The following is a 22904-nucleotide window of genomic DNA, read 5'->3' on the forward strand; positions in this document are numbered from 1 at the left end:
CTCAGTTATTAAATAATACTTAAACAATAAATTACAAAATAAATTAAAACTTTTTATTGAACAAAAATTGTGTGTGGTGAGAAAGATATGTTTGGAGGTGTTCGGTTTAGAAAACTTAAACCTTGTTGTTTCTCTTTCTTCTCAAGAAGCCTAAGCCAACAAAAATGGCGAAAATAACCAACAACACAAAAACAACAATAGCAATAATATCACCGGCTGCGATACCCATCTATTTGATGAAAACAATCAATAATGATCAATCCAATAACAACCGATCACCATCAAATCATATTAAATTCAAATTGTTTTGCCTCTAAACACATACCTTTTCAAATATTTGATATTTTTTTAAATTAATATTTGTTACTTTGTGATTCTGAGCAGGCAAAAATCTTCTTGCTGGCAAACTCCGGAGAATGTTTTATTGGAAGAAGGCTAGAGAGTTTCATAAACGAAGGAATTGAAAAGGGTTCTTTCTTGCATTGATTCTCCAATTAGATTCCATAATATTTCATCAAGGCTAGTAAATACTAAGTAATTAGAGATTATTGAACGTTGATTTAATATCAAGATTTAATACGTGGAAATGTAAATTGGTGCCAATATGATAATTTTTAAACCATGCACATACACATTTAAAAACCATGATTAAACAACTGTTAATTAAGTACTGTAGTAGCACACTTCAACATCATGTTACTTCATACTAAATTGATTATTAAATTATTTAATAATTATTTGATGAAATTCAAAAAAAATGTTTGCAACTTCAAGTGGTCGTTTTGGTTTAAATTTTGATGATGATAGTGATGATGAATTAATGCTTGTAGATGATGAAAAGGCTGTGGAAAAAATTCAAGACAATGATGATGAATTAATGCAAGAATCGGAGGAGGATTATAAAAAGTTTCTTAAGGAGAGTGATACATCACTGACAAGCAATTATTCAAATTTACCAAAATCATTTAAACAATCGATAATGCACGATTATATTGGACATACTATTCAAAATATTGGTGTATTGTTTTATAATAATTTGGTTCCACAAGTGAGTACATCATTCTCCAAGACATCAAGTGCAAGCTTTTCGGAATTAATATTGGCTATTTCCAATAGAAACACTGTTCGATTCTATACCTTGTTGAATGATAGCAAACAAATGAAAATTATTGAATTTTCTTCAGAAGATAATTCCATCACTTTGGAGGAAAATATCAAATTTATCAAGGTTATTGATGATCTTTTAATTGTTTGTGACGAAAGAGGTACAATTTATGTTTATAGACACAATGTTAGTCAGATTCCACAACCAGATCAAACAAAATTATTGCCAACACATGAACTTAAAATTACTTGCTCATATAGACCTTTCGAAATTTGTCCAAATGATTCCAATAACTTTTTATCTTTTGATGTCGAAGCACTTTTTGAGGGAGATATTTTGAAAATCACTGTTGCTTTAGGTACTAGTAATGGAGCTATTTATTATTCAACATTCTCAAACACAACCAGAAAGCCTTCTCAATTTGAAGTTCTCAGACAAATCAAATATCAACACAAATCTATGCTTCCAATTCTTGGTCTTACATTCCCAATCAGAAAGTTGGTTGCTGTTGATATTCCAATTATGTTATATTATAGAACTATGAATTGTGTATTCTCTGTTGATGTAAACGATAACAGCATTACACAAGCTAAGTACGAGCCAACTTTGGTAATGAAAACAAAGGACAGAATAACATGTCTATTTGTTCATCCTCTCCAACCAAATAATATTATTGTTGGTTTGGCAAAAGGTACACTTATTGGAAGAGACCAAATCAGTGTGTGGGATAGATCAGTTTCAAACAATGCAATTAAGGCTATCACATTTGGAAATCAATCTAAGAGTATTCTTGTTGGAGATGAACAAGGATTTATTTACAGTGTCGACATGACAAATATTAACCAAAAATCAAGTCAATCATCTGAAAAGAGCATAGAGAATCTTGATGGAAATGACGTTCTACATATTGAATATCTTTCATCTGAAGATAAGATTTTAGCTGTTAATTCAAATGGAAGAATTAACTTGGTTTTGAATTAAACTTGAGGTTGAGTTTCTGTTTCTTGATTATTTTCTTCAAGTGTTCCAATAGGATTTTGAGTTTCTTCTTTAGTTTCAATTTTATCGCTAAGCACAGCTTCAATCATCTTTGCTGATGTTGGCTCACTAATATCAACAGTTGTAGGAACAGATTTTTCTGTGTCTTTTGCAGAAACTTCTGCCTTGTCTTTGCTTTCTTTGAGTCTTTTTTGTTCTGCTTTCTTTGCCAAAATAGTTGGAGAAGTTTCTTTGAGGAGGAAAATGTACATAATGATACCTATTAAGGTAAATCCAGCAAAAATAAACCAAGGAACTGCTTGACTTGTTACAGATACAACTGGAATAAAGAATAAGGAAAGTACAATAGTTGTAACCCACATTGTCAAAGTACTCAAACCAGTTCCATAAAGGATTACTTTCTCATTCTCTCCATTGAATACTTCGTGAGCTAGAATATAACACAAAGAGCCAATACCAATATTGAATCCTAAAAGGAATATACAAATAAAAATGATTGCTAAAATGATCTTGTAATCTGTTCCATTCTCAGAAAATTGAAAAATGAATCCTCCAGCAATATCTGCCAAGAAACAAATAGTCATCTAAAAGGGTTAAAATTGAACTCAAAACACGAAACTTACACCAACAAGAGTAAGAGTTTTTCTTCCTAACCTATCAACAAGGAAAATGTTTGGAAAGACAGTTAAAACCTGCCACATTGAAATACCAAATGATGTGAGTAGTTGATCAAGAGCATCAGTGAGACCTGCACTTTGCATTAAACTTGGGGTGAAACTAGTTGCTGATTGAATACCAGTCCATTCCAAAGCCATCATACCATAACAACCAAGTATTAATGGAATAATGACCTTTGAACAGAATAATCTCTTCATAGCAGCAATGGCTGACATTTGCTCCTGCTTAACTTCTGCAGAGGTATTTGGATCCTTTTCTTTGTTTTCCTTAATTTCCCCAGCATTTGTTGATTGCCTCTTTTCCTCTAATTCAATATTGTTGGATGTTGATGGAGTGGTTTCCTTACTATCATTATCTTTTAAGAATTGTGGAGACTCTGGAACGATAAACAATATAAGGAAGAACAATGGAACGCTCCACAAGTTATGGAATGCATGAACAGCTCTCCACATATCAGCAAAACGAACAAAAATTGCAGCAAATGCATAACCCAATGCAATTCCTGCAGCCACACCAAGGTTATACATGGAGCCACACAATCCTTGATACTTTGAGTATGGCAACAATTCTGCCACATACATTGAGCAAACAACAGTAGAAATTCCAGCACCTGCACCAAGGAAACAACGAAACACAATAAGGGATGCATAAGTATAAGAAGCACTTGCTCCAATAGATCCCAACATTGAAATTAGACAACAAATAAGCATGCTTGCCTTCCTTCCCAAAAGAGATCCTGTAAACATTGAAAACAAACAACCTGCAAGACCACCAATGAAAATACTACTGGCAAACAAACCTTGCAATAAGGTTGTTCCTAAATCTGAAGAGGTACTACTTGTAGATGAAGTGTTATTTTGTTCATTGGTCATAAATAAGGAAAGGGTGTTGGCTTGTTGAGTTCTGATTTTGAATTTGGTGCACCCACTATTCTGTTGGTTGTTCTTACTGATGACGAGCGAAGAGTGCAACAGGTTCATCAAACTCTTCATATTAAAAAGTGTCGCCAACAGTTCTTCATGATTTTGATCATTCCAAATGTTTTGTTTCGATGTGGATGATTGTTGAGAAAGTGAACGTTGGGAATCTTCTTCTGATAATGAATGAAGCAAATGGTCATCATAGTTATAATTATTACTGATATCTACAACTATTGGTAAATCTAGAACAAATCGATCTACAAAGGATGATCGAAGGCTGGAGAAGAAGGAAGAAAAACCATTAATATTTACATTATCATAACTGGTAGAACGGATTAAAGTACCATTGGATGAGGAGGATGAATTGTTGGATGAGAAGAAGGCAGTGGTGGCACTTGAAAGACCACCTCCGATGGTTCCTAAAGCGTAACCAAATACTAAACCACCAAGAATATTGACCAGTACAAGAATAATTGCAAGAGGAATAGGTTTGGATTTGCTAATAATTATTGTTATTTGAAATGATGATGCATATTTGCAATATATGATATTAGAATTTATAATAATTTAATTATTCATGAAATTATGTGATGACGGAATATTATGTAGCAAGATAATGATTTGGAGGAACAAAGATGACAAAATTGAAAAAAGTTGAGTTTGCATCAGCCTTTTAATGAGCAAAAACCTACACAAATGATTCATATCTTTCGATATATTTCAATCGATAGAAAAGTTTAATTGGATTTTTCATGTTTCTCAACGTAGATTTGAATAGCCTAGTGATGAGAAACAAACACTTTCAAATATATTGGAGTGCAGATACTTTTTGAGAGTCAAAAAACAGCATTTCAACGCGCCTCCTCTCTCCTTTGCATCACTAAACATGGTTGCAGCAGAGAGAAAAAACAGACTGTTGTTTTCGGCTTCAAGAACGAATTTGTTGAAATATGTTCCGCGCCATTTTCGCCCATTTTAGAGTGCGAAATGGCTTTATTGAATACCTAACCGAAAATGCCTCCAAATATTAATATTGACCATTTAATATTTATTGTATGCTTAAATGTGCAAAATGATTGCGTATTCAATTGTATTATTCAGAAATGAATATTGGAATTTACTTGTTTTGTTGAGTGGATAACAATTGCATTTATTATCTAAATTTTACTGGTTTTGCAACGGAAACTTTAAAATGGAGAACATTAAGGTATTTGCGACCACATATTTGATTTGGAATGAAAGGGACCTTATTAGGAGCCCTTAGCTAAAATGCTGAAACAATAAACCAATTTTTTAGAACAAGTTTTAAGCAATTCGAAAGAGAAGGTTCATTATTCATAAGGAAGGTTTGAATCCCATAATATAACCTGCTGCCTTCTTTGCAACATATCAAAAACAAGAGAAAATCACCACGACATTATGTTAATTTGTAAACCTTAATAAGAAACTGTAGTGAAATCGATGACATTTGATATTTTCACAAATTTTGGAAAGAACAAAACAGAAAACTACTTCCAAATCGTTCCATTAGGGCAATTTCAAACAATACGTCAAACCACAAAGGAAACAAAAGCGAGAGATTGTGAAGGGACAGATTCTGTTCTGCCTCAGTGCTCTTTCATGAAATAAATTCATACTTTAAAGATCCCTAACAAAGCTTTGTACATTTCAATACCCATCAAAAAACAACATTAAACCTATCAATGCAACAACAACCATTTCAAAATCATCATCATCAAGGAACTGCTCCATCATATGAATCCACATTACATCCACAACAAAATTCACAAGTAATGTTAGGAAATAATTCATCCAATAATTATTCATCCTTTTCATCGTTTAATAATTTTAATAGTGAATATAGTGGTGGAATTAACAGTTGTCCTACTCCAACACTTTCAATAACACAATTTTCCTCCTCATCCGATAAGTCTCTCCAACAACACAATACAGCTTTTTATCCTTCCAACGTTTCAACACCATCACAATATTCCTTCCATAATAATAATAATACTAACAACACGTTTACACCTAGCCCAACCACATCAACCACTAATAATCAACATCATCATCTTCAATATCACAACAATAATTCCATTGGAACACAACTTGTAGATGATCAAGACTCTTTTTTTAGGCGCCATTCTTCTACTGTAAATAATAACAATTTTCAAAGCTTTGAAAAAAATAGCCAACAACATCAACAAGCTACACCATTGTTCAATAATAGCTCTTTTATTGTACAATCAAGTCTTCCTTCTGTGAATAATTTACTGAGTACGAATGGTGGCGGAGTGAATAATTTAATTGATGAGGATATTGATGAATTGCCTCCAACGATTGATATGAGTAGAATTCGTTCTAATTCATCTCATAATCAACAACATGTTAATATTTCGAATAGATCTGTAATGAATAATGAAGGATTTATGAGTCAGACTAATTTTTCAAACTATTCCAAGAGCAAATCTCTTTCGGTGCCAACACCACCTTCTGCCTCATATCTCAGTAATCCAATGAAGAGTCAAGTTTCACCATCCTATGCTTCGAATAATCAAACGATGATAAATATGCAATATGATATCAAGAAGACACCATCTCCATCAAACAGTACCAACTCGCAAACATTTGTTAATTCTGATATTAATCAACTTCCCTCAATACATAGCCTTACTAATGACATGATGGACACAACCTCAAATAATAGCTCTTCATATGTACACAAACGAGGTCATTCAGATCCTACCAATCTCTCTAAAACTGTACCATACAATTTTGCTCATCGTGGAAATTTACATTTAACACAGCAACAAAACTCTCCTTCCTCTCCTTCTACACAAATGTCTTGTAACACACCTAATTTAATGAGTATAACAACACCTGTTTCTACTCCTTCGAGTTATGTTAGTACAGCTAGATCAGTAGTTTCTCCAAATACACCTACTAACATGAGTTTGGGCAATTTGGGAAATGATAGAACTTTCTCTCCATCCTCAAGTAATCCTCCAACTATTCAGATTACCTCTCAAAAATCAAAAACTAAGAGCGCCAGTGTGAAAAGCCCATGCTATGACCAGTTGTGGTTTAACACAAAATATAGATTTATGGGGAGGAATAAGTATACTGAATTCAAGTCAGTACAGGGTGATACTGCTTCAAACTCGGAATCTAAAATTACAAAATCAAGCAAGATGAAGAAAAATTTAAATGTCAATAGTCCAATACAATAAATCACAAGTTTAATTGTGTAAGATTAATTAAGGAATCAAAAGCATGTTTGTATCCAATAAGGGAATGATGTGAAAACAAAAATCTTGATAAGATTATTCTTTCGAATTGTTTGACATCCACCCTCTTCAAATAAAATTTCAATTCTGTTGGCACGGTTGTATGTTTTGGCTGTACATATGATCTCAAATCATGCAGTTCAAATTTAGCCAAATATGGATTTTCTTCTTCTTCCTTAATATTTTCCACAACAGTAGTATAGACAGTCTTAACAGTAGAAACAAGAGAGGAGAAGAGGGATTTTTCTTCTTTAGGTTCTGTAGTCTTTGGAGCTTCAGCTGGGTTTTCAGGTTCTTCATCAACAAATATCTTTTCATTGAATACTGAAAATAATGCTTCGGATAGGTCTTTCTTCTTTCTATCTTTTGAATTCATCTGCTCCAAATCTGGTATTATTAAAAAGATAGTACCTGGAGGATACAACGTAGTAATATTCGTATTCATTTCATTCATCTCATTGAGAAGTGTTGTAACTGCTTTTTTGCTTTCAGAGTTATCCATCTCGATTGTTCCATCCTCTAGACTGAGATTTACTTTCGAAGAAGATGTAATCAAGGTCTTTTTAGTTTGGAATATTGGGACATATCCCTTGTCAAGCAAAAATCCATCCAATTTAGTTGCCACATTAGCAATCTTTGAATGCTCCTCAAAGAATTTAGCTAGCTTTTCCTCCCAATTCGTTTGATTGATTTCCAATCTGAGTCTCTCCATTTGTCCAATACCAATTCTTGGTATAACATCAGCTCCAATAATGAATGTAGTTACAAATGATCGACACCAATTCGATAAATTTTCTGAGAATACAGAACTTGATGCATAACTTATAGCTTCAATATCTGGGAGAGGAGGCTCTGGTGTAACTAGGGTTGTACCCAGTTCTCTTGTTGTAATGTGATGAGATTTGAATCGTTTAAGGAATAATTCTCTAAGTAAAATGGCAACTACACTGGCCAATCCACCGCCATATGAGTGCCCTGTACAAATAATTCTATAATTGGAGTAAGGATTTGTTCCATTGAATATGAAATTAAGTAAACAATCTTCAATTTTACCAATTACCCATCTTGCTGTATTGATATATCCAGCATGGACCTTTCCTTCAATCATAGCTTCAGTAGAGTCAGTTTCACAATAATTTTCAGATGGATTTTCTGTCTGAGAACATGATTGAGCATCATCACGAACTGTCACAGCACTGGTAAGATTTGCTGTCTTAATCAAATGTTGTCTCTTTTCCTCAGTTCTCTTATAATCTCCATAATATCTGTGAACTTTTAATGTTGAATTTTCAAGAGTTAAATTGGTAAATATATCATCGACAGATGAAGTTCCTCTCAGGGCAATAATTACAGATTTGGTCTCATGATCTAACTTTACAAAAAAGGCTTGTTGGTGTGTTGCATTCTTATTTACATAATATTGAACATTCTTTTCAAATCTAAGAGATTCCAAATAACGTAAAACTTCCTTAGTATATTTTGGTTTTCCTGAAAACCAATTGTTCCTCCTTTCATATTCCTCAAATATAGTTTTTTCAATTAAATTTCTCTCACTTTCATCAGCAACATTTGCATAAGCTAAATTAGCATAATAAACCATTCTCTTTGCAAATAATAATTTCTCTTGTAATTCTTCATCTCTTCTTTCCTTTTCTTCCTTTTCATTGAGAATTGGAATTGAATAATTAATTCCACAATGTTCATTCCACCACTTGTATTCTTCATCGGTGGGCTCCTCCTCAGCCTTACTCCTTTCATATTCATAGGGAAAGGCTAAATCCTGAGTGATAAGATCTTGTCTAGCATGTTCTTTAGCTAAACATCCCAAACCAAATACAATATCTCCAATAGTAAGATGTCTATAGGATGGATAGGATTCCTGCAAACATTTAGCAGTAGCAGTGATCATATCTGTTAATGATGGTGTATAATCAGTGGTTGTAGTTGAAGTACTTGAGGCGTTTGAAGAATCATTGATCCCTCCGAAATGTTTTAATACATCAATGTTTAATTCACCACTCGGAAGGTGATGTTCATGATTCTTTCTACTATATTTAAAGGTAATTGTAGTTTGAATCATTTTCAGAACAATCAATAATTAATTATATGTAATAACAATTGATTATCGGAATGAAGATGATCGGTTATTTACAAAGGTAATTTACTTCCAAATTCTTTTTATCACAATGAATCTATTATTTGATTTAAAAGTGATGTTTGGATTAACTTTGGAAGAATTGGACTGCTTAAGAACAAGTTGTTGTGTATTTTTATTTAAATATTAACAAGTATTAATAACTTTCAAAACGTGTTCTTAGGCAGTTGGTAAGATAATGATCATTTAATTTGAATGTTTTTAGAAAGGGAATTTCGAAAATACGTGTCGTCCTAGTAGTGAAAGATTAGGAAGATTTCTCAAGTAAGGATTTGAATGCATTGTAAAATTCTCAATTTTGGGAAGTGGTTGAAGATGGAGATTTGTTGACCAAGTATTGACCATTGTAATAGCAGAGGGATGGGAGTTTGAGGTGAACAAGAGTCATTTCATCAACTCTTTGTTGGACACGTTCTGGATTTGCGAAACGACTGTGACAGCCAATTACATTTTCATCTGCAATGACAGAGTCAACTGGAGTGATTGGATTGGATTGAAGCCATAATTCTGAAAGTGACTGTTGGCAAAATTGGGAAATAAAGTCTAAGAGTGTTTCCAAAGGTGTTGTTATCAGATTTCCATAAAATCCTAAATGTTTGATATTTCCACATTTTCTAATTTCTTCTTCTGGAATTTCGCTAATTTGATTTGAACTCAGAGAAAGATATTCCAATTTGTTGGATGTAGCATTATCTTCAGGGAGTGGTAAGTATTGAATCTTGTTAATTCTATTAATCTTTAAATCCAATCTTCTTAAATTTTTACAATATTGCAAATCAGGATTATTCATTTCCGTAATCTTATTATTAGATAACATTAATTCACGTAAATTAACCAATTCCTTCAATGGTGGAAATTCTGTAATATCATTACAACTCAAATTCAGCTTTACAAGTGAACTAGTTAAAACTTTCCTTCCCATCAAGGTAATTTCATTGGTTGGAAATTTAGAAAGAAAATTTCTCGAACCATAAAATTCAATAATTGGACTTGTGTCATCATGACCATCCTTTTCTTCAAGTTTAAATGTAACTCCTTCCCCATCAAATCCACGAAGATAAGTAGCAGTCAAATCCCACATAATTCCAACATCGGAACCATTCGTACATTTTCTTTGTTTAATAGTAAATATCGAACGTGAGAGATTTTCCTCTCTTCTTGTTAGTTTGTTCTTCCCGCCATCTTCCGAATTTTCGAGTGGATGTTTTTTTGTATTTTCCTCAAGTTGGTTCTCTGCGGTTGTTGAGGTTTGTTCCTTTGGTTGTTCGCTCATTTTTTTAAAGTGCAAATTTAATATTGCAAATAATTAATATTTAATTAATAAATTACAACAATTGTAAATTATTAATTCAAAAAAATGTTACGATTCATTACCAAGCCAAAATCACTCCTCAAAACAAGTTCCATCCTCTCCTTCGGATTTCAAAAATTCGCAAACCTTCCTTCCAACAACAATGCAATGCTGACAACTTTCCATCACCAAGGTGAAAGAATTCGTTTCTATTGCCAGGCTTGTGAGGAATCAATTGCACCAGGAACCCCCTATGAAGATCATCACTTGGATATTTACTTATCCAATGCGTTGGATGTTATGTTGACCGATGATAAACATGCTTTGGAAATTTTGGACTTTGTTTTATCTGCTCGACCTTCACAAGCCAACGTACTATCAAAGAAGGCTGCAATTTTATTTGGAAGAATGGATTTTAAGGAGGCTGTTGTATGTTTGGATAAATGTCTTGATTCTGTACCTCCCCATGCAAGACCTTATATTTTGGAAGATGTTATTTGTACATATAAGGGAAATTATTTTGAGGAACGATATGTGATGCACTTAATTCAAGGAGTTTTTAGAAGACATCTTGGAGAATTGGATATTGCTATTTCTGAATTTGGAATAGCATTGTTGGATAGAGCCAATGATCCATTTGCAATTAGTTTGAGAGATGAGCTCATTGAAAAGAAGAAACAACAAACCAACTGAGTGGAGTATAATAAATCCTATATGGTTTATTATTATTTTGAGGATATTTGGATTGTGATCTCCTGTCCAGTATTGACATTATTAGTTAATAGTAATTCTACATAATTCTGATGGGATTGTTGGAGAATATTCATTGAATTGCTTGGATATAATTTAATGGAAAATCCATTCGGATAATAATATTCTCTATTCAGATAGATAACTGTTGTTTCACTTCGACAATTTTCACTAACTTTGAATGAAAATTTGAAATCACTCGAGAGAGGATCGAATTTCATATAGGTTGGATCTCCACAAACAATTGGTACATAAGTTCTACTCAGAGCTTTGACTTTTCTTGTTTGTAATTGTCCATTCGCTCCATAAAAACTTTCAATAGTTGGAGGTGAAGCAGCAGTTGTCATATCATTATAATACTTGAATTGCCAATAGGTCCATGATCTCAAATATTGATCTGCTAAACTTGTCATCCAATCCAATTCGTACTCACTTTGAGTGAAATTGCTTAAAGCTCCAAATTCAGTCATGAATGCTCCAGTCTATTGTTAAGATTGTTTCAATGTACTATATATCAAAAGTGTTCTTACCTTTAATCGTTTTACATCTGATTCCTTTGCCACAACAGTGACATCATCATCAATCCTGCATGTAAATCTACTCTTTGGGTCTCCAGTTGAGTTGACATCTCCACAATAGATATGATAAGAGTAAACTTGTTTCTCTAAATCTTGAGTGCCAAGAGGAGATTCTTCAAATCCAGATGAAAGTAGATCAGTAACAGTAGGTTCTATACCAGTTCCAAAACTTAAAGTTACTTATAACACTTACCAAAGAAAACTAAATGATTCGAATTCACTGAACGAATAGCAGAATATACTTGTTGATAAAGTGGAATTAAATTCTGACGGTCTGCCTTCCCTCTCTGATCCAAAAGTAGTGACAAATCCTCATAAATATCACCTGGCCATGGCTCATTAATAATTCTATTCAGCCATTTAATTTCACACATCATCAATTTACAACAATAGATACTCGTTAATGAATTATTGAACAACATATGAAACTCACTCAAGTCCTAAAACATTTTCCTCATCCTTAAAATAATTTGCAGCAACTTTCCAAAAATTTACAAATGAATCCCTTAAACCATTTACATTATTATAAAAGTTTTGGAATGCATTTGAGGCACCCTGAGTCAAATAATAGATAAAGAATGGTTCTTTCAAACAATCTTGAATAATTGGAGCACCAGTTGTTTGATTAATTCTCAAATGAATACTTTCGAATGGAAATGGAAAAGGTTGAGGTGATTTATATTGAACAGCCCATCTAGGAAACCCCTCTCCACAAAACAGATCACTCATCACATCTTGATGAACATCCAGAATAATCATGATATCATACTGTTGTGCATTTCTAATAATTTCCTTTAGTTTCGAAAGATATTTGTAATCATATTGATTTCTAATAGGTTCTGTTCCTTGCCATGAAAGCATCAATCTAATCACATTAAATCCCCAATCCTTTAAATTCTGAAAATCAACATTAGTCAATGAAGTATTCGAATTGTAATTATACAAATCAGGATAAAAAGGATAAACCTTGTAAACTGCATTCACACTATTTTCCATATGATCAATTTTTCTGATAAATCCATTGATTAACATACCCATGGAATATTCTTGTCCTATTCAATCCATCAATAAATTGTTGATTGACCTTGTTAACTTGAACGAAACCATTCGCATTCACAACCATGCAATCAATCATCATGACAAGTGTCATCATGAACAGAAGAACCGTTTGATTCTTCAATATTAGTTGCGACATTTTTTGAATGAAATCCCACAACTCTTTGCCATTCATCTGTCTTTGATTTTACCATCATCAACAAGCTATCTCTTCTGTTGTAAACTTTTTGATTTTTTAATTATTTAATAAAAAAATGAGCAAACCATTGTTGGTGGTGGAATTATCAAATGAAAGAAATCAAACGGAAGAGCATAATATTGGTGCTAGTAGTTCGGAAGGAATAAATTTGATATATGATAAAGTATCGGATGAATATTTTGTATTTCAAGATAATCAGGAACCAGAAGATTTAAAATACGAGTTGAGTCTTTTTGATAAATTTAGGAGTATTAAGGATTATTCAAATGCAATAACTTCAATATCCAAATGTATAGCCAAGTATCCGAATTATTTTTATTTGTATTATAAACAGGGATTTTTATTTAAATCCATATCTAGTAGATCGATAGAAACAATTAGAAGTTGTAAGATGGCACTATTTCTTGCCTCTAGACAACGGAATATAGTTTGGAGTCTATTATTATCTGGTTTTATATTTGAATTGGATAATCAGTTTAAAACAGCGAGTGAATATTATGAGAATGCACTTAAACTATCAAATGAAAAAACATTGCATTTACAGGATTTGTATTTTAGGATTGGTATGATAAAGGGCGATTTAGAGGATTATGTTTCTAGTATGGATTATTTCTACAAATCTTTGGAAATACAACAATCAACAGATCCAACAAAAATATTTTACATGGGAATGTGTTACAATAATATTGGTTGGTGTTATAAGCAAATGGAAAATGATCAGAAATCTGTTGAATTTTATGAAAAGGCAATTCAGGTTTGCAATGGAACTGCATCCTTGTTTTACTCGAACAAAATTAAAGCTCTGAAAAAATTGGAAAGAATTGATGAAGCTATTGAACATTGTGATGCTGCTGTGAAGGTAACAATAGATCGCAGCTCTCTTAGTAGCTTGTATGCTGAGAAGGCCTTCCTCTATCATTTAAAGGATCAAAGAGATTTGGCAAGCGAATATTTCGACTTGGCAATGAAATACGACGAAAAGTTTTATTTTCCTTACCTTTATGCGAGTGTATCAAAGTTGACCAGATTGGGAACCTCAAATCAAAATAATAGACAACCAAATGAATCACTCACAATTTTGGAGAAGGGAATTAATATTTGTGATGAAAAAATAGAGCTGGTGCAAATGTTGGTTTCTATTTATGAATTCTTGGGGGACACTGAGAGAGGAGAGTTTTACTCTAACAAACTCGTCCAGTTAAAAGCAGGCCTATTACAGAGAATTAGTTAAGAAGTAAATTAATTTATTCGAAATCTCAATTACGATTTGTCCACATTAGATCTGCAATATGGATATCTCGTTTATCATACAATCAAGCGACCAATAATCAATTGGTATTTCAATCTTGTTGCATGCGTGTTAATTATCGAAATATTGTCAAGAATGAATCACAATGCAAATTAAGTTTGTGTTCACCTATATCTATCATCCACAGATCCTGACTTGACATAAATCACATTGTCCTCTCTTCTTGGAGATTGAGTTGGCAATGTTGGTTTGCTGCTACCTGATCCACAACACCCAGTGTTACCTTGTTTTTCAACCTTGGTTGTCTTGATTGTGTACGAGCTGGATGTTGTTGAGATAATGTCACCATTTAAAAAACTATCGGTATCATCACTGAATCTTGACTTTCCAGTTGGTGAAAGATAACCAAACTCTTGTCTTCTTCTCCTTCTATTACAGTCAATAAGTTTTTTCCCAACTACATAGAAAAGATCATCAATCCCTTCATTTTCTTTGGATGATGTTTCAACGTAGACAGCATTAATACTTTTAGCATATTGAATCATGTCAAAGAATGGATGTCTTGGATCAGAATAGAGGCCAGTAAGTCCAAAAGATGCTTCTGATTGAGAATCACATTCACTCAATGGTGATAATTGTGAACTTGCTTCTGAAATGCTTGTAATATTGCTTGAAGGAGCATTTGATCCTGTTAATGTTGACGAAAATGATGAAAGAGATCCAGTTCTATCAGCAGAGCTTACAACATTTTCCAAAGTGCTCCTATTCCTAGATGTATCTCTAATATAGTTTTTAATAAAAGTCCTCCATTCTGGTGTTTCTCTGAGTAAGTCAGTTTTTGTGCAATTAATTACAACTAGAATTTCCTCATCTGCATGATGTTGAAGATCCTTCACCCAGTTTTTCACATTCTCTGCAGTTTGTTTTCTCATACTATCAAAGCAAACTACTGCACATGCTGCTCCTCTATAATACATTGGTAACATGGATTTAAAGCGTTCCTGACCAGCAGTATCCTATGATCCAATGAAAAATATTGTTTGTAAATTGAATTTGAATTAATTTCAATCATCACGAAATTATTTAATATCCAATAATCCATCAAGTTACTTACCCACAATTGCAGAGAAATATAATCATTCTCACCATCTACTTTAAGTCTTCTCGTGGAAAATGTTGCTCCTATTGTTGGCGATTGCGATTTAAATTTACCATGGTTGTATCTACACAAAATACACGTTTTTCCCTATAATTTGTTATTATTAGATTCATCACAAAACATACCACTCCAGAATCTCCTAAAAGAACAACCTTGTGAGTTTGTTCATTCCTCCTGCTCATTTTCTACAGTTTGTGATTCAATAAATATTAACTTTACTATTTGTTTTAATCTACTTGATCCATGGACGATAAAGTGGCGGTTGATGAATGTTGTTGGTCTCCTGAAGGAGTTATTGTAACCGCCAATTTTTTTTTTGAAAATCTTCCGTGTAACGTTCAAAGTAAGGTGGAAGTTTTTAAGCCAACATGAAAGCTGCAATAACCACAACAAGTGCAAGTTTAATGTTATGGAAAATAACTTAAATGAGTTGTGCAGCGCTACATTAATAATTCTTCTTTATTGATAAATTTATTTACAATTGTTGTTTGTAGTTAATCTTATTCATCACCAATACTGGAATAGAATAAAATGTAGCATGTTTCTGAAATACCAGAAAATGAGGATGCCTCATCGTGAGGGAAGCCAAATGTGGATTTTACATAATCTTCATCCACATTGGACACTTTATCATCATCAAAAAGGAACCACCTCTCTTCAGATCTAATTATACACTTGTAATGGCCACAATTTGGTCCTGAGCCAATGTGAACAACTGCTGCAAATAATTTGTAAGTTTTCACTTTCTCATCTTGCGACAGGTTTGGCAATTTAAAATCGAATGGGAAGGTTACTCGATATGATAACTTTTTAAAGTTATTATTCATATATTTGAATCTCTTCAATTGGATTGCAAGTACTTGGGGTTGTCTTTTGATTTTCATACTTGTTTGGGCTTCCTGGTGTGAACAGCAACGATCACAGTAAAATTTGTTATTGGATTTTAAAATTTGCATTCCACTAAAGTTTTTTAAACATTGAGTAATTGAGGAATATTGTTGAACATCTACACTGAGATCTAGAAACGATTCTTCCCTACTAGTTACATTCTCACACATGATACATCTCGTTTCATTTATCAAAGTTCCTTCAAATATGTCATGAATAAATGTTTTCAGTTTTTTTAGATCCTCATTATCATTTGTTTGTGATTCTTGATTTTTCAGTTCATGTTGTAAAATTTCCACAAAGTGATTTAGTAAATAATTGAGAAATTCTTGTGCATCTTGTTGCATTAGAGATTTAAACATTTCATTATCCAGTCTCAATCTTTGTATGAATGCTTTTGGTCCCAAATATCCAGTCTTTTTCTTTTGATTATTTAACTGATAAAACAGATCAGCCAATGATACTAGTAAATTAGGTTCCGAATTTTGTGGTATTGTTTTATAGTAATTCAAGATGTGATTTCTAAATGGTTTGCAAAAATACAATGCCTGCAGAACACTATTAGCATAACATGTATTTCCGAACTGAATTATGATCAAAATTATTATCAATCTATTTTGATGATCAACCTACATTCTCCAATCCAAAATACTTTTCATTTCCTTCATCAATTTTTGTGTCTATTCTACGAGAATTCGTCAATGGTGTAGATCCATTCGGACCGTTTTGTGTCGATTCTGCAGTATTGGTATTTCCCATTTTTTATTTTTAAATTTATTTTAATAACTTCCTTGAGGAAATAAAGGCATTGATTTTTGCTAGAATATTACTCAACAAATTTAAATATTTAATTTTATAAATAAGAAATTTAGTCAACCTTAATACTACCATAAATTGTTTTGACAAACCATAAAGAACAGAAGAATCCAACAGCACCAGTCAAAACAAAGAAGAAGTAACATAAAATTGAACAATATCCGAAATAGAGAACTGTCATCATGAAAGTATCAATTTCAAGAGAAGTAAAGTAGTAGAAAGCAGAATAAAGGAAGAGGTACAATGCAGAGCTACCACTACTCAAGAAACTTCTCCACCACCAACGGTAGTCTTCATTACATAATTGGAAGTAAGCAAATACAACACTAATTTCAGCAGAAGTTACAACCAAAATAAGGAAGACAACAAATAAAAATCCAAACAAGTAATAATATTGGTGCAACCAAATGGAGCTCAAAATAAAGTAGGATTGAATGAAAACACTTCCAAATGGCAATACACCTCCCATTAAAACAGAGATAACTGGATGCATGTAAATAGGTTGAACTGGGATTTGTCTAGGGATTTGCAAAGTCTTGACTGGAACTTCAATTTCACTTGAACGGTTTCCAAAGAAAGCACCTACAACAACAAGTGGAACAGAGATTGCAAGCCACAAACCAAAGATTTCAAGAAGTGAAAGGAAAGGAAGGGCTGATGTAGAATGGACAGAAACCCAAACCAAAAAGTTAACAAAAGTGAAGAGGAACAATGGAATTGCTGGGAAAGCCAAAGCTGCCAAAAGTGAAACTGTCTTCCATGATTTACCTTGGAACATCTTGTAGAGTCTCAAAGTGGTATATCCATTAATAATACCCATAAATGCAAACAAAACCAATATAACAGTTGGAAGTGAGCCTCTTGATTCCGGAGAAATGAAACCAACAAGGGCTAATAATAATGAAACAACCAAACAGCCCAATACTTGCATACCAGCTCCTGCGCTTAATGCCAACAATGTAGAATTCTTTGGAGTACGGAATACATCACCATGTACAAGCTTCCAACCAGTTTCATCACCTGGATCTTCTTCATCCTTTTCGTTATATAAATTGATATCCTTTCTCAAAATTCTCAACATGATCATACCAACCATACCAGTCAAGAAGAAGACAATGAGCAATGAGTTGATAATTGAGAACCAGTGAATACGATAGTCATCTGGATTTTCCTCAGTATTGACGTATGCGTCAAATCTAGATCCCCAAGCAATTGAGCTTTCTTTCCAAATAATAGAATAAGAGTATTGAACATTCTTCAAGTTGTCATCAATAACTAATCTATCAAAATCATCTGGAAGTGGCTTATCACCAGTACAAGAAGATTCTGTGTGTTCAATACTGGTTGGATAAACTTCAGCACCAACAATAACTTGTTTACCATTCTTTCTAACATGGTAATACAACACAAAAGTAAAATGGTTGTTCAAATAATAATTAAATCCGACAGTTCCATCAGCAGATTGAATCTTTTCCTTACATCCCACAGGATAACCATCAGGTCTATAATACTTTGTAGATTTTTCTTGATTCAAAATTTCTTCCTTTGATGGTGGAGGATTTCCGCAGGAAGTATAACCTTGAAGATTAGCAAAAGGAAGTTGATCAACAACTAATTGTGCCAAATAATCTTCATCAATTTTTTCCTTCAAATTTTTAATATCATCAGAGGTGATTTGGGAAGGACATTCTGTCTCCACACAAGAATCAGCTTTTCCATCACAAGAGGAAATTGAAGTCAATCTCTTGCAAATAACATCTTTCTTAAATTCAACAGAATACACTGAGTTGTGGATACGATCACCGAGCAAATATTCTCCCAAGTTTTCTACATTATTTTTAATTTCCTTTGGTTTGCAATATGGCATAGAATAAAAATCAAAAGCCAAATTGTGAGTACTAGATAATTTCCTGGTTTTAATTTTTACAGTATTTCCTTCTTCATAATAATTATCAGGTATTCCTGGTAGGAAAGCGTTAATGAAAGAAACAAAAACGAGTAATAACACTAGTTGGGTAATGAGAACGTTGATTGGTGCTCTCATTTTTTTTTAATTATTCTTCTTACAAACGATGTATTACGTAATCAATTTCCCACAACAGCCAACAAACCATCATCAAGAAGAGACTCATTGAGGAAGGGATGGGATACACTAATAAAAAACAAACTGGGCTCATTTGCAAGACCCACTATCTCCTTATCTGAGTTTGTGAGATAAAAAAGTTTCCCTGACTTTGATGTTAAAGCCATGACCTTCCTGCTATTACAAACTCTGACAACCTCTTCATTGATTTTGTTGTTGAAACAGATTGTTACATCTTTAACCTTACCATCAACCCACTTAAAAAAGTAGTCTTTTTCGAGAAAGAGATTAAACTCACAACTTGATCTGACCAAAAACCAATCATCACAACAAATAAGAGAACAGGTAAGTAAAGGCAATGAATTTTCCATTGAAAATCCAAATTCCTTATTCAAGTCAAACTCTAGAAACACAGGAGTGTTTCCTCCATTCAAAACTCCAGACACAAAAATCTTTAGTTTCTTTGAGAAAGCAATTGAGTAGTATTGACCACATCCTATTTCTTGCAATTCTTTAACAGACATTTCCTTATTGATAATCAAGGCTTTTTGATTTTTTGTTTTTGTGTCTAGAAATAATTGGCCTTGGTTTTGCAACCCCGATACCATAAGCTGATCGTCGTCAGACAACATTAGAACGTGGTACATTCCTATGGCGATTTTTTGAATAGATTTTCCACCAGGTATTTTAACTTCAGTAATGTTGTAAACATTAGAATTAGGGATAATTCCTAAACAACCTTCCTCATTGAACCCACAACCATAAACTTTACCCTGTTCCGTCAAGAAAAATGTTTGGTTGTAGCCACAAATAACAGATCTTAAGGGTTCTGATCTCTTATTAAAAAAATCGATTATTTCGAAATCGCATTGTTTCTTCACTTCACACATACCAAGCTGCCCAAAGAAATTATTTCCACAACAATACAGAAGAGAACCTTGTCTAATAAAAGTATGAGATGAACCAGTTGAAATGCCGTCTATTGTTGAAATAGGCAGCTGCAAGATTTTTGGGCTTGATAACTTGGTCTTATTGTCTGATAACAGCTGCCCATCAGTGTTGTCTCCATAAACAAGCAAGCTCTTTGAAGCACTACTTAACAATTCATCAACAAATGAATCTTCGAAATCAAAAACCATTTTTTTTGATTAAATTAAGAAGCTTCTTTTTTAGATGAAAACCGTAGTTAATTGTAAAATCATCAGATTATTGGTATTACTGTTACCAAAGAAATAAAAAATGAGCAATCTTGATTTGAACACGGCACTTATTTCCCCAATTTCAAATTCTTCTCCTGTTTTACGAAGGAATGATACAATACCAAGGGTTTCCATCATGGAGTCCTCTTTTTTGGAAGATATTTCAGAAATTCATGAGGTTCCGATCAATAGAAACATAAATGATGAACTGAACAGTCTTCAACACGATCTTTCCAGAATTTCTCAAGGAAGAATATTTGACACAGGACCAATTGATGAAATTATGCAAGATACAATATTTACAACCGAAGAAAGAAATGAAATTTATTTAAATGATAAGATAATTAACGATTTTTCATCACGAGTAATGCTTGAAAATTATATTCTATCTAAATGTGAATCGGAACTTGACAATACAAAGAATAACAAAATTTGGAATGAAGATGTAAGAGAAAAATTTATTGGTACTGATGATTGGGATTACCTACATCATGATGAGCTCAAATCTGCCTTCAAAAAATTTTAATTTTACTTATTTACAATTATTATCGAATACTTCTCATGTTTCTTGGAGCAGTTGATAAAACAGATTGATGTTCTGAAGGTATGGATTTTTCTGAAAGAGTGTTTGGGCTGAATACTTTCCAAAATCTCAAAGTTTCATCACCTGCAGCACTTACTACAGTTGTCCCATCAGGACTTTGAGCCATGTGTAATACTCTACTTTTATGACCAGTCAATTCGGCAACTTTTACGAGAGAAGGATACTTCCAAACACACAACTGGTTTTGTGAAAATCCATGAGATGAGATAATTTCTCTATCATTCTTTGACCAAATAATTGAGCACACTTGAGAATTGGTATCAATAGTATTAAGTAATGTACCTGATTGGGTATTCCAAAACATCATCTTTCTGTCACTTGTTCCTCCTCCAGAAGCCAATAAATTATTTTGCCAAGGACACCATGCCAAGGCTTTAACTGCAGCCACATGCTCTCTCAATGAAAACTTTGGAAGAACCTCATTTTGAGTTAAAATCAAGCTCTTATCCCAAATATTCAATATATTATCATTTGCTCCACTAGCCAATTGATTTCCATCAGGAGACCATTTCAAACCACAAACCTCAAAGTCTTGATGGGCACTTTGTGTTGTCAATAAATGTTTGGCTTGTCTTACATCATGGGATAATATTTTACCATCTTTGCCTCCACTTGACAAAATGTAAGAATTCCAAGATAGAGAGCAAACTCTTTGGGTATGACCTTTCATTGTTCTGATTTGCTTACTTCTGGATACATCCCATATTTGAACATCGTTGTAATTTGTTCCAACAGCCAAAAAACTACCATCTTCTGACCAGGACACACTCGTAACATAATTATCTTGTTGAGAGCAGGACATCAACTTATTGATTTCACACGTTTCACCATTCCATAAATATACACTGTCACATAATGAAACAGCTAGTATGTTATTTTGATTCCAATCCAATAGATTGAGATAGTAATCATCAATCATACCTGGAGCATCCAAAACCTTATCTGGAGTTTGAGGAATATGTCTGGAAGAAACTTGTTTTCGTTGACTTGTAGAAGTGGTAGTTGTTCCAGGGAATATTTTGTTTTGAGAATAAAGTACACGTAGATTATTGTTCCAATCAGCAGGTGCCTTTGGAGCTTTTTCAGTAAGGGCCAGGATTTTTGCATCCTTTACTTTCTTACCATCAAACAATCGTTGCTCTAATATCTTGTTATGTAGATTTTCCTTGTCACCTTCGGAAACACTCATATCTTCATCATCCTCCATTTGATTGTTAATTAAATTATACTTGCAAATGTCCATGTCTTGTGAAGTCCTTCTAGAGGGAATAAATCTCTGATCAATATTGCTAGTACTACTACTACCATCGATATCAAGTGTTGTGGAAGAGAGTGTCTTTTGTTTTTGCTTTCTCTTCCATCTTGGTTCGTATACTGAAGAAAGATCTGAAGTTAAATCGTCATTAATATCGGCCGAGTCTTCAAAGTGGTAGGACATTTTTTTTTCAGTTAACTTTTTAAATTTTTTTGGAGGGAAATTTAAAAGTTAAAAAAAAGCGTAACGGTTGTTTTTCAATATTACAAATGGGAATTAAATACTACAAGAAGAAACCTCAATATTCTTGCAAGCATTGTAATCTGCAAATATTTAAATAGAATTATTCTGTTAAAATCGTAGTTGTATGAACTTGTGCACCACTGCACATCAAACTACAATTAATAATCTAAAAAAATGTCTAGGAAGGAGGTAGAGGAAATTCTACGAACAGAAAATGAAATTAATGAGGCTACCAAGGAGCTAAAAAAACTAACAGAGAATAACAACAAACAAAAAGAAATAATACCAGTAAAAGAGGAGCAAAAAGTTATTGAAAAAGAAAAACCACTCTCAAGAAGCATTAAGGAGAGGAAAGAACTGAGTGAGTTACCTCCTCTTTACCCAATCACT

The 22904-nt window shown here is 33.1% G+C and overlaps 10 protein-coding genes across 10 annotated transcripts; 2 read left to right on the plus strand and 8 right to left on the minus strand.

Moving 5' to 3' along the window:
* Window positions 1-1900: 1900 nt before the first annotated feature.
* NAEGRDRAFT_79104 (monosaccharide transporter) lies at window positions 1901-4519 on the minus strand. Its single transcript, XM_002679328.1, has 3 exons — window positions 4395-4519; window positions 2728-4201; window positions 1901-2688 (listed from the first exon to the last, which is right to left on the minus strand). Exons 1-3 carry the CDS (start codon window positions 4454-4456, stop codon window positions 2083-2085), a joined length of 2142 nt encoding a protein of 713 aa, XP_002679374.1. The 5' UTR covers window positions 4457-4519; the 3' UTR covers window positions 1901-2082.
* Window positions 4520-6933: 2414 nt separating this feature from the next.
* On the minus strand, window positions 6934-9069 carry NAEGRDRAFT_65539 (uncharacterized protein; the record flags this gene model as incomplete). The annotated part of the gene is made up of 2 exons (XM_002679329.1): window positions 6934-7695; window positions 7729-9069. 2 exons carry the CDS (start codon window positions 9067-9069, stop codon window positions 6934-6936), a joined length of 2103 nt encoding a protein of 700 aa, XP_002679375.1.
* A 169-nt stretch (window positions 9070-9238) lies between these two features.
* Window positions 9239-10417, minus strand: NAEGRDRAFT_57544 (leucine rich repeat domain-containing protein; the record flags this gene model as incomplete). The annotated part of the gene is made up of 1 exon (XM_002679330.1): window positions 9239-10417. The coding sequence occupies one exon, from the start codon at window positions 10415-10417 to the stop codon at window positions 9437-9439; it is 981 nt and encodes a 326-aa protein (XP_002679376.1). The 3' UTR covers window positions 9239-9436.
* An 84-nt stretch (window positions 10418-10501) lies between these two features.
* Window positions 10502-11128, plus strand: NAEGRDRAFT_65541 (uncharacterized protein; the record flags this gene model as incomplete). The annotated part of the gene is made up of 1 exon (XM_002679217.1): window positions 10502-11128. The coding sequence occupies one exon, from the start codon at window positions 10502-10504 to the stop codon at window positions 11126-11128; it is 627 nt and encodes a 208-aa protein (XP_002679263.1).
* Window positions 11129-11160: 32 nt separating this feature from the next.
* Window positions 11161-12958, minus strand: NAEGRDRAFT_32211 (uncharacterized protein; the record flags this gene model as incomplete). The annotated part of the gene is made up of 5 exons (XM_002679331.1): window positions 11161-11667; window positions 11716-11915; window positions 11957-12111; window positions 12197-12748; window positions 12798-12958. The coding sequence occupies 5 exons, from the start codon at window positions 12956-12958 to the stop codon at window positions 11161-11163; spliced, it is 1575 nt and encodes a 524-aa protein (XP_002679377.1).
* Window positions 12959-13073: 115 nt separating this feature from the next.
* On the plus strand, window positions 13074-14276 carry NAEGRDRAFT_57545 (TPR-containing protein; the record flags this gene model as incomplete). The annotated part of the gene is made up of 1 exon (XM_002679218.1): window positions 13074-14276. The coding sequence occupies one exon, from the start codon at window positions 13074-13076 to the stop codon at window positions 14247-14249; it is 1176 nt and encodes a 391-aa protein (XP_002679264.1). The 3' UTR covers window positions 14250-14276.
* Window positions 14277-14431: 155 nt separating this feature from the next.
* Window positions 14432-15608, minus strand: NAEGRDRAFT_65544 (rab family small GTPase; the record flags this gene model as incomplete). Its single annotated transcript, XM_002679332.1, has 3 exons — window positions 14432-15283; window positions 15382-15513; window positions 15552-15608. The coding sequence occupies 3 exons, from the start codon at window positions 15606-15608 to the stop codon at window positions 14432-14434; spliced, it is 1041 nt and encodes a 346-aa protein (XP_002679378.1).
* Window positions 15609-15926: 318 nt separating this feature from the next.
* Window positions 15927-17073, minus strand: NAEGRDRAFT_32141 (uncharacterized protein; the record flags this gene model as incomplete). The annotated part of the gene is made up of 2 exons (XM_002679333.1): window positions 15927-16898; window positions 16948-17073. 2 exons carry the CDS (start codon window positions 17071-17073, stop codon window positions 15927-15929), a joined length of 1098 nt encoding a protein of 365 aa, XP_002679379.1.
* Window positions 17074-17152: 79 nt separating this feature from the next.
* On the minus strand, window positions 17153-19179 carry NAEGRDRAFT_79107 (endomembrane protein 70). Its single transcript, XM_002679334.1, has one exon. The coding sequence runs from the start codon at window positions 19172-19174 to the stop codon at window positions 17183-17185; it is 1992 nt and encodes a 663-aa protein (XP_002679380.1). The 5' UTR covers window positions 19175-19179; the 3' UTR covers window positions 17153-17182.
* A 36-nt stretch (window positions 19180-19215) lies between these two features.
* On the minus strand, window positions 19216-20352 carry NAEGRDRAFT_65547 (uncharacterized protein; the record flags this gene model as incomplete). The annotated part of the gene is made up of 1 exon (XM_002679335.1): window positions 19216-20352. The coding sequence occupies one exon, from the start codon at window positions 20350-20352 to the stop codon at window positions 19216-19218; it is 1137 nt and encodes a 378-aa protein (XP_002679381.1).
* Window positions 20353-22904: the final 2552 nt, after the last annotated feature.

Source organism: Naegleria gruberi (genome assembly GCF_000004985.1).
Source record: "Naegleria gruberi genomic scaffold NAEGRscaffold_14, whole genome shotgun sequence".
Classification (NCBI taxonomy): domain Eukaryota; phylum Heterolobosea; class Eutetramitea; order Acrasida; family Naegleriidae; genus Naegleria; species Naegleria gruberi.